The 12,084-nt window shown below is 31.7% G+C and overlaps 1 protein-coding gene across 1 annotated transcript; it reads right to left on the bottom strand.

Moving 5' to 3' along the window:
* Positions 1–986: 986 nt before the first annotated feature.
* Positions 987–2,042, bottom strand: LOC113688124 (probable glucan endo-1,3-beta-glucosidase BG4). Its single transcript, XM_027205802.1, has one exon. The coding sequence runs from the start codon at positions 2,040–2,042 to the stop codon at positions 987–989; it is 1,056 nt and encodes a 351-aa protein (XP_027061603.1).
* Positions 2,043–12,084: the final 10,042 nt, after the last annotated feature.

Below are 12,084 nucleotides of genomic sequence, written 5' to 3'. Positions count from 1 at the left end.
TAAAAAGGGATCTCTGATGCTTTTTAGCCTATTTTTTCTCTTTTATGCTTCCATCTAGTTGCAGTCTATTTTTTCTCTTTCATTTCAACAGATCCAACAGCTCCTAAAATTTTTTTTTGTCAACCAAAAGTATCATAAAAATGTCACAAAGTGGTTCAAATAATATTGAAAGATCGCCCCAAAAAATATGTGGATATGGTAAAGAGGTACCATTGTGCACCTTTTGAATACTTGAAAATCCGAGAAGAAGATTTTATTGCAGCTCAAATTACAATGTAAGAATTTTTCATTAATAATCTGTTATTATTGTCTTTAATTTTGCTCTATACATGAATAAGTAAAAAAAAGTTTTAGACAGTTATATTTTCTTTTTATTCAGAACCGGTATGCATGTGGACACTTTTCATGGGTAGATAGAGGAGAGAGAAAAGATGGAGGGAAAAGTGAGGAGAGAGAAAAGATGACCCACAATTAAAAAAAATTTTGTACCTTTTATCTTCCGAATTCCTTTTTTTTTTTTTGTCCCATGTGCTAGATGGAGGGAAATTTCCCTCCTCCATTATTCCAGGATAATTTTGGAAACTTTTCTTTATCTCTTTCATAAATCTAGAGATATGGATATTTTGGATTGTTCATTATTTTCTTAAGGGTATTACTGTCTTTTCATTATTCTGTTTATCTCCATTGGAGTTGACCGTTAGTCTTTGGGGTAAACTGTAGAAAAACAAACGTTGAGGGATAAATTGAGAAATGGCTCATACGTAAAGGGGATAAAGTGCGATTAACCCTTCCGGTAATCAATTTTATGCACTCCAAAATTTTTCCATTACCAAAATATTGTTGGAAGAAACATGATGCAGTAGAACAAGAAATAGCAACAGTGAGAAACAACTCATAGAATTTATAGTATGATACATTGCATCCAGATTATAATTCGTTTTTCATGACTACATACATTCCTTGTCCTTCCTACTCTTTGTGCAACTTTAAAAATGCTTATTCCCATTTGCACTAAATAACGGATAAGCAGGTTCCAGGTTAGAATTGAAGATTCCAAAGTTTCGTCTACCCATATCAGGGTCTGTATTTTCATCAAACAGGCTAAAAATGAAAGCATCCAAGCCACCCTGCCCAGGCTTCTTGGGCGTACCATTGTAGTTCACCACATGTTTCACAAGATTGTTGTTGTATGTAGATGCAAGAGCTGTAGTTGTAACGTTTCCATTCCCAGCAGTAGGCCAACCTGTCTCGGCCACCGCCAAACGTACATCGGATCCGTTTGCTCGTTCCAGTGCCCAGAAGAATGCATCCAGGGTTGCATCAAACAAGTTTGTATAGTTCAAGGTATCATCTACTATCACTGCCTCGTTTGCTGTGAACTGAGCAAAATCCAGGCGAATGTTGGCTGGATCGGCTGCATAGTCGTAGTAAGGGTACACATTGACCATCAGGACATTCGAGGCAACATATTGCAAGAACTCAACAACTTTATCAAGCCCTTCATTCAGGGCCTCGATCGTGAATTCTGCAGCTGATGGTGGTATTGTAAAGTCCAAGACATTTGTGCTAACTGCGGTGGTCACATGTATGCTACTTCCTAATCCATTGTTATCCAGAACAGTTTGAAGATTTCTCATCGCAGGAGACACAAAGCTTCCTCTTTCTCCAGGGATTGCCTCGTTTCCAACGATCATGAATGTGAACTTAACATCATGGACGTATGGTTCAATGAATTGTGTATACCAGAATGTTGCGAAATCGAAGTTGGTTGCCATTGTCTCTACATCCTCATTTGGGATCCCCAAAGCAACATCAATATCGCTGCCTCTCAGTGCCTCTAAAACGTCTGGAATTGGAGGAATTCTGATTTTGCCTATGCCATACTTTTTGTAAAGGTCGATAATTTCCTGTGGCAGGGAAGGTACGTCCGGTGGAAATCTCGGGTAAGAAACTCCAATATTAACTTTGTCTCCAATTGTTCCTGTTGGGAAGTTCACAAGTACCATTATCCAAACAATCTGGAAAAAGCTCAAAGATGCCATGGTTTGATATTTGGATCCTTCTTTAATTTGATTAAATATAGAGAGTATATCACCTGCAAGATCATATAGAAAAACAAATTCAATGTGGTTCTATATATATATATATATATATAATGAATTGATAAACATTCATGTTTAAACTTGATGTTCAGGATAACTTCACAAATGAAATGAACAAAGAAAGAGGCTTACAATCCATATTCCCTATTGTTAACAACATAAAAGTTAATAGTTGCAACTCGCTTAAGAAGATCAAAAGGACATACTTTGAATTGAGAAGAGGAGGCTACAGAAAAATATTTCAATCTGGTCTCAAATAATAAGAGTTATGTATGAGAAGGGGAAAGCATTTTATATTAGAAATGGATTGAAAGAAGGCTGCCTCATTATTGTTCTAGTGTCAGCATAATTATTGTGAATAGTGCCTAGATGATGAACAGCAATCAATGCTGTGATCTTCTGTCTATCTTATTGGTAAGGGCTAATGAATTTTTGAGGTTTTTTCCTAAGAGCGGAATCTGTTGCTAGAATGATTGAATCCAACGGGGGTTTTAATGGGAAAGAAATCAGAAGAATGTATATTTCATTTCCGGCTAATAACAGTGCAATGTAGGTTCATTCAACCATACTTAGTAAATACTCGTATTATACCCATGAAATATATGTTCATACGTATCATTCAAAAAAACTTTTGTATTTCATATATTGCAAAAGTACTTTAAAAATATTCATACTTTTCAATTGACTGTATAAAGCATGTAATAAACTTTTACCGTATCATACTTTACGAATTATACTTCAATTTTTCAAAGAATAAGGATAATAACAAAACTTTTGAGTTATATGAAAAAATAAGAGCAATATATATCATAAAAATGGTAGATGCATACATATCTTAAATATATAAAAGGGAGAAGGGGGAATAGCTACAGTGCAGCCATGGGCCGGTTTCGATGGTAATTCTGATGATTTCGTGGGGTGTCTTGGTCTTTCCGGTTTCGATGGTAATTCTGATGACTTCGTGGGGTGTCTTGGTCTTTCCATCAACAAAATCCTCCCAATCACACAACAAAATCTATCATCTCCAACACAGGCGCAGGGCCCAAAAACTAGTTTAACTAATAAGGTGATAAATTTTTAATAAATTTAATATCTCATACATAAAATGAGTTTAAAATTACTATAAATGTAGCATAGTCTTTGAAATCTATAGTATATTTATCCATATTTTTAGTTCCATAACTTTCAAATATATTCATATTATTCACGTATGAATTTATATACATAATTTTGCTGAACATGTAATTTTATGACAAACTTTTCATCGTACTTTTGAAAAAAAATCGCATAATATGCATATATATAATATCTCGTATTGTACTCGTCCCATGTTTTACTAATTATGCATTCAATTGTAGTCTGCCTAATAAATGAGCTAGAACAGTAAGGATGTACTCATGAAAGAAAGTAAAAATCTGATCATAACTCGGAATTAGGGGCATGCACAATTGCAAGTATTAATGGTCACTAAAGGTTAATGGTCGAGATTAGCTAAAAAACAAAATACAATTGTTAGGTTCAGATTACGTGATATACATTGTGATATACATTACAGTTACGTGTGAATTTTACAAAATTTTGTTCTGTATTTATATTGTATTCAAAGTGACTTATACTCGTAATATATTGACTTACATTCTGTTGAATTGAGCAAAATCATTTGGAGACGGTTTAACGGCAACAACTTGAGTCCCAGGTTCCACAATTCAAAGAGGAGCACAAATAGAACAAGTTTTTTTTTTTTTTTGGTTTTTCTGTTCTGTAGAAATTATGGGACAAATAAATATGTCTGGGAAAAGTCATTGCAAATGGTGACGTGTAAGAGTCGACTTGTACCTTATAACTCATAAAAGTGCAACTTATTAGTGTACCATAATTTTGTATATAGCTAGACAAACTTACCAATAAACTGAATTCCTTAAAAATTTCTTCTATATATGTAGTCATCATTAAGGTGAAGCATTATGTACATCACTTGTTTCTTTTATTAAAAATAATTATCAAATTACTCATAATTACATATTTACACTGAATTTCTGCGAATTATTCTGGTAAAAAAATTATATCTTTTATACTTTCCTATGCTTGAAATTTAATCTACATTTTTCTTTCATGAGTGCAGGCACATTAATAAATTAACAACGTAAAAATAAATTTTTGAAGAATTTATATAACTAGAATTAGAATTTTTATTTGATGACTCGGACATATTAATAAATTAGCAAGATAAACATAATTTTTATTAAAAAAATTCAATAAGTAGAATTGGAGCTTTCCTTCAGCCAGTGAGGGCACATGACATCACTGACCAAAGGTAGCTCCATCAATACTCATAGCCCACATGTAGAGATGCAAGTAATAAATTAGGACCGTTACTGGACTCGGGCCAACCCGATCTCAATCTATTAGGCCCAAAAAGGTTCAATGAAGCTAACCTTTTATTAAACTGGGTTGAGTTTGAATCTAAATATTAGGTTCAAAAACTTTGGCCTTATTAGTTTCAAATCCAGTATAGACTCAACCATTTAATCTGCATCTACATATATAATTATATATAATATATTTATATTTTGATATATATAATTTTATCTCTAGATATATAATATTAATATTTTATGCCTATGATTTATGTGTCAAAATATATTAATATACATAAGAAATATTAAATATACAAAATTATGCCAAAAGATTCAAAGGAATAAATCTTAGTATGAGCAAATTGAGAACTTTTGAAGATTTATTGACCATTGATCATATTTTATTATTTTTTCCATCTACTTTGAACTAATTGGATAAACAATTGTTGAAAAATTTTTGGTTTATATACTTTTTAATGAACTGTTATTGATTCTGCATAGTTTTAATGTTGTGATCTTATGGATGTTAAATTAGTTTTAGAGTTTAATAGTTATAGTGCTTATATTAAAGAAACTAAGGAGCAATACGTGAGATTGAACCAAGCTCGAATTAGGCTCATAGAATATTTTGTAATCCAAGTATGAGTTTCATATTTATCAATTCGAAACACATGACTCAAAACCTGAAAATGATACTAACTATATAAGTCGAATCTGAACTTGTTAAAGTTTGACTAGATGGCCGGATTAACAGGCCTACAATAAATGGATAGTCATGAAATTTAATCCATTGGATAGCAATAAATGGACTTGTCATAATTTTTTTTTCTGTTTAACATAAGTTGATATTTATGAAGTTACTCGTAAATGAATACGCTATGGAGGGGACACAAAAGTTAAAAGTCTTACTTCTTAATTTTAGTGAAATGTAAATTTGACATATTTAATTTCTAGAATATTAATTCAACAGGCACCATAATGATGGTAATTAATGCAAAGAAATTGTAGTATTTAACTTAGTATTGCATTGTGTTTGCGTCGTTTAATCGATATCTTATTTGTATTTTTTTTCTTCAGAAATTTTTGAAAAGGGCTAGAATAAATAGATTGTCTACCCTGTCCTTATCTTCATCATTTTTCAGTGTAGTATTCAACTTTCTTTCTTCCTTTCTACGAGTTTTTCATTTTCTCCCAGTTTCAACTTTCATGTGGCACCGTAAGTTTCAACAGTTGAGAGTGACGGAGCCACGTTAAGCCTTGCACCCCCTCAATTTTTCTGAAACTTTAAAATAGTCTATAAAAATTTTAGAAATTTTGGTACTGTCCTACTTCCCCTAAATTTTGATAACATTCTATTTAGACCCACCATTGCCCCCCAAAAGTTTTGAAACTTTATGCAATTGTCCCCACTATTTCCATAATGGTGAATCTTGAACTAAAATATATTACATGATGCTATTTTTTTCCTTTTCTATTAAATGTAATATACCTTATTCAGTAAGCAAATTTTATTTATGTAATATTTAACTTTTCCTACATGTCCTTTTTATATGAATTACAAGCCAGCCAAATATCCATTTGACATTTCAATTGTGTATAGATTTTTTTTTTATTTTTTAACCCATTCCTCTCCCTATATGCTTTCCACCACCAATTGTCAGCCATAAAATTCGAATCCTGATGTCAGGGAAGACCTTAAGAGCCCTTCCTTGAATTATATACAAATTATTTGCCTATTGTATATGTTAATCAAAATATATATCTTATATTCTTATGCATAATTTTTCTTATCATTAGATGATCTAAAAAATACTGGGCCTATTTGGCAAACAAATTTTTGTCCAAATTTGTCTTCTACAAGTTTTTTTAAAACTTTAACTATAGTAATCTCAAAAAACTTCTCAAAATTTTTAAACTATACACTTTAAAATATCCAAAAAAAATTTCCTATAACTTCTACAGTAAGATATAGTAAAGTTTTAGACAAACACCGAAAAAACTTATTTGCCAAATGGAAATCTCAAACGAGCCTTGATTTATTATAATGAATATTTAGTTGCTCTAGCAATGTACAAACCAACGCCTTATAAATCTAAATTAATATTATTGCACCCTCGGAAAAGATCCTGGCTCCACCACTCACTTGAGGGTAGGCAATTCCTTTCCCCCACCCTTAAGTTTTAAAAATTATATAAAAGGCTTAAAGATTTATAATATTTTTAATTTTTCACCTTATTTGCATACCCTAAATTTTGTAAAAGCACACTATTGCCTCCTTCATTCCAAAATTTTGCAGAGTTATCCCTATTGGCACCTTAAAAATTTTATAAATTTCACACTTCTACATGCATCACCTTCTTAAAATTTATAAAATTTTCTTCCCTATGTATGAAGTTTGCAATAATTACTTTTCAAGAAATTATTTGTTTATTCCAAACTAAACCTAATTATCACTTTGTTGCCCAAAAAAAAAAAAGAGAGTGTTTCAATGTTTCTTAGATTGAATGACAAGCATCATTTCATGCTAAACATATGAGGTATCTTACGTAGTAAATCTGAATCTTAAATATACACCAAAATTTGTAGTTGACAATTTCCTCCCTTCTGGTTCAAAGGGTGCTAACTTCGCCGCTAATAAGTATCCTATATCATTACTATCACTTTTCTTTTGGAAAAAGTTATTGAAAAAGAGCCCAACAAATGGCAACTATGTAAAGAAAATGCATTTTTTCCTATTTATCAATAGGGCGATAGTAATACACCACATGATTGCAACTTCATGTGATCACAATTCATATGAGCTATGTTTTATTTGAAACTTCGTGTACGAGTCAAAAGACCATGTACTAAGGAAATGTTTGATAAAACCGAAATTTGAAATTTAAAATTAAATTTTGAAATCTAAATTATCTGAATTCATTAAGCCAAACCTGTTCGATAACCTGCTAAATTTGAAGTATAAAATTTTATTATATGTATATTATAATAGCTTAATATAAATTTGAAGTATATAAATTTGTATATAAATTTGAAGTATATGTATATTATAAATTTGAAGTATATAGCTTAATACCAATAAAAATTGTTTTACTATTATATTAGATTAGTTTTTAAGTAACACTTATTAATATTGTTAAACTGAAATTCCAATACGAAAAGCAGATTTTTGAGTGTTTTTGTATGCAAATGTGTGTTTGAGATAAAAAAAAAATGCATGTCTATATGTACAATAAGCAACTATGTTTAAATGCTAAAAAAATGTATATTTGTGTACGTACATGTGTGTGAGAGAAACAGAAAGAAAGTGTATGTGTGTGTGAGAGAGTGAGAGAAAATATGTGTGCATGTGAAAGAATATATGTATATGTATGAAAACATGTGAGAGAGAGAGAGAGGGGTTGTGTGTGTCTAAGAGAGAGAAAGTGTGTATGTTTGTGAGAGAAAGAGATAAAGTATGTATGTGTGTGAGGGAGAGAGAGAGAGAGAGTGTGTGTGTGTGTATGGCTGAAAGTGTGTGTATGTAATAAAGAGACTGTGTGTGAAAGATTGTAGGTATGTACAATAATTTTGAAAGAATATTATTACATTACTTCAAACATTCAGCAAATTAAGTGATCAAACTTTCATTCAAAATTTTGTATAGAAATGAAGTGGCTCTTAGTGAATTCAAAGACAAGGAAATTTTGTCAAATAAATATAATAGAATAAGCACTTAATACCTCAAATTTGAACCTTATTCGAGAGTATTTAATTAAGTATAATCGCAAATCACTCTCTAAAATTTTCTTTAGTCACAAAGTGCCTCAAATTATCAATTTTAGCACTATAGACTCTTGAAGTGCCATTTTTTCTCAATATAATCTAACCAACTTGTCACCGGGGTAGTTTCAAAAAGTAATTAATATCATTGGATTTAATTAAGTGGTCAAATATCCTTCATCTATACGTTATCAAGGTTTTTTTTTCTTATATATTTGCGTGGAAGATAGATAGGTAGGATAGATAAAGAAGAAGGCTATACATACTTGCATATATACATACATACATATGTATGTATGTATATATGTGTATATATATACATACATATATATATATGTGTATATATGTGTGTGTATGATATATATATATATATATATATATTTGTGCCTTTAGGGAATAGGATAAGCATACAAAATACAATATATATATATATTTGTGCCTTTAGGGAATAGGATAAGCATACAAAATACAAGAGATGGACCTACCTTAAATTTTAACCATTATCATCTCCCACTACATTCAAGAAACTTCGGTGAAAATATTGTAAACTTTTTCGAACAACAAACACTATGATCCACCTCTAATGATGTGGTCTTAGGGCACAAAATAGAAGAGCACACACAAACATATATAAGCATGCACACACACACAAACAAATATATATATATATATATATATATATATATACGGTCTAAGGTGTTAGAATTTTAGAAATATAAGATTAACCAGCAAAAATGTATAAATGCAAGAGAAAATAGTAATTGTTAGTATATGTATATACATGATAAGTTGAGTGGAATGTAGGTATATTAATTGGTGTAAGAATGAAATCCAGAGAAGGAAAGGTATTTTGGTCACAAACCTAATTGACAGGTGCCGAACCTGTGCAATAATAATAAATAAAACCTAACTACCACATAAAGCAGTCAATAATCAATTCGAGTACTGGAGCAGGGACTCTAGGTGTGCAATGGGTTACTTGATTCACCCTGTTCCCGAAGAGTTTGCTTAATCCGAAATACTTGAATTAATTATTTAACTGAATTTACTAACTTAGTAGACAGTGGTAAGCAGGGTCGTCTCCTCAGGGACTGGCGAGAAATTTATTTCTTTTCAAGTCAAGATTAATGGGGGGTTTTGGGATTAAACGACAACTAAATGAATTAAATGCAGAAAATAATTAATTAAAAGAAATACTTAGAGAAACTCTAGCCAAGGGTATACTTCAGAAATGGTTCATGCACTGATCATTGATGCAAAAATAATCCCAACATTTATTAATAGAGTGGTTATAGTTGTCTCGCACGCGCTAAACAACCAACCCTTCCTTAATTTATCGATAGCTAAGGTACGACCATTAACTATTTCCCTAACCCAAAAACAACCCTAGGTACGACCGTAGGATTTAATTTCTGGTTTGCATTAATAATTAGAAAGGCCCAATCCTAATTAACAAACACGCTACGAGGGTTTGTTTAAATTAGATCGTATGTTCCCCTGACATAAACCCAATTACGCCAGCTGCTACTGAGATAGGGATAACGAACAATTACGGATTCAATTACCCCTAATTAGCAAAATAACCTATATGAATAATTAATTATTGCGCACTAATCAATCATCCACACGAGTTATAACGGTTAAGAGCAGGAAACATATGAATATCAATAAATGAAGGAAGCAATTAAAATAAATTAGATCTCACAGTAATTGTTGAACCAAATCTTCAGTTGTCCCCTTGACTAGATTTGAGAAGCTAGTTCTCCATTAATGGAGAACAACCATGCAAAAGAACTAAGAAAAGAAAAACTAAAACTATGCTAAAAGCCTAAACTAAAACTCGTTTCTGCCGAGAGAGAGAGAGCGAGAGACCCCTGAAGCCAGCGAAGGGATTGTATTTATAGAGTCCTCGTGCGGCTGTCTCCAAAAGAGACCCAGTAGTCTTCCTGCTTTTGTGGGCCAGCACGTTTAGTCAAAGAAGGAACCCAATCAATTTAAATCCCAATTGAAGTCTTGCTGCCAAATGACTCTTCACGTGCAAATTGGCTAAGTCAGCATTGTTCCAGAATTGTCACCCGCGAAGGAATCTCCAAATATTTGGAAGTTTGCACGTGGCCAACAATCCCGCAAATCCGGCTTTGGACATCATACTTAGGCGTGCCCACGTCTAACTGACAGGAAAGCTTCAAAAGTTAATTTTCCAGCTCCTTTTGCCCCTAAATGCTGCAATTCGCATAGAACACAAAATCATAGTAAAATCCACCGATTAGTGCAGTATTTAGTCCAAATAAATAGGAAAAGCACGTGAGAAGACCGAATAAATTGCACTCTATCACTAATCTAGGCACATAATGACTTTTTGCACACTAAATTCCATCAGCAACAAGTAAATTGTGAAAAAATCAATGGTTGGAGGTTTATAGGTGTTTAGCAACTAACCCTTTCATTTAAGTACGCAACATGGACCGATTAGCTTGAAGTATCAATACGTGGGATCAAAATTAATTGCCACATCACTTAAAGCACCCAATATTTTTCTCTGGTTCATTGAATTACTTCATTGAATAAATGAGTCTTATGTTAACTTGCAACATGTGTTTAATTTGAAGTAGGACCATGTCATGAATAAATCTAAGCATCACTTGACTAGCTTTTTGGTCAATAAGCTGTCAATTTTTCAAATAATGAATCTTGACAAATTCATTGTTTAATTGCCTCCCATTTTTATTGATGCCCATACTATTCAAGTTTATAATGAATGAAAATTTATAGGTAGTACTTTATAAACTATGCATCCTACATTTGAAAGATCCTTTTTTTCCTTCAACTTATAAACTTAACTCACCCTAATCTAATCTTCCACTAACATTACATCCTCACATTACTGGCATACAAAAATCCAATTGATATAAGTAATAAATACAGTAATTAAGAGCAAGATTAAGGGGCGATGAGGGTTTTTGTTCCCTCAAGAATTTCTTTTGAAAATCATTGAGTTTTTAAAATTATATATGAAGCTCACCTTCTTAAGGCAAATGTTTTTGCTCTGTCCATAATACCAATCTAAATATTGTCGTACATGTCACTAATCACCTATTGCCATATCATTAACTCTTATCCCGACTTTAAATGTGACGTATATTTAGTTTTTGATATAAAATAAGGTAAAAAACAAAAAAAACCCCTGTGGTAAACCTAATACACAGAAAAGCCCCTCATGGTTTCAAAATATACAACACGACCCCTCATACTTTGAATTAAATTGTAAAGGTGACGGAATCCGTTAAACTTAACGAAAATGGACGAAATGACCAAAATGCCTGATATAATTAAGTAAAAGACAGCTTAAAAAAATCATTTGTTTTATTCTTTAAATAGAGAGAATTGAAGGTTAAGGGGTAGAATAGGTATATTTGATAAAAATTAGGTATAAAATTTTTTTTAGGTTCCAATAAGTTATTTCCGTTAAGTTTAACGGATTCCGTCACCTTTACAATTTAATTCAAAGTATGATGTGTTGTATTGTATATTTTGAAACCATAAGGGGTTTTTCTGTATATTAGGTTTATCACAGTGATTTTTTTGTTTTTTACCCTATAAAATACTATAATAGCGTATTGCCCTTATACACGAAAATAAAAAAGGAGTAACTGAAAATTAAATAGAGCAGAAAAACCAAGAAAAAGTGTGGAATGTATATGTCAAAAGTTTGAAAGTTGGTAAATTTGGGTACAAGTTTGCTTTCTCTAAGTATTCACTTCCGTGTACATTACCAGCTCAACCGTTGTATACGTCACCAACCATCTATAGTCATATCACCAATTCTTATTTTACTTTAAACTAATTGCAAATTTAACTCTTAGTTA

The sequence above is a fragment of the Coffea arabica genome, chromosome 1e (assembly GCF_036785885.1).
Source record: "Coffea arabica cultivar ET-39 chromosome 1e, Coffea Arabica ET-39 HiFi, whole genome shotgun sequence".
Lineage (NCBI taxonomy): Eukaryota > Viridiplantae > Streptophyta > Magnoliopsida > Gentianales > Rubiaceae > Coffea > Coffea arabica.
The sequence above is the reverse complement of the archived record's forward strand: the minus strand, read 5'-3'. Positions and strand labels throughout refer to the sequence as shown.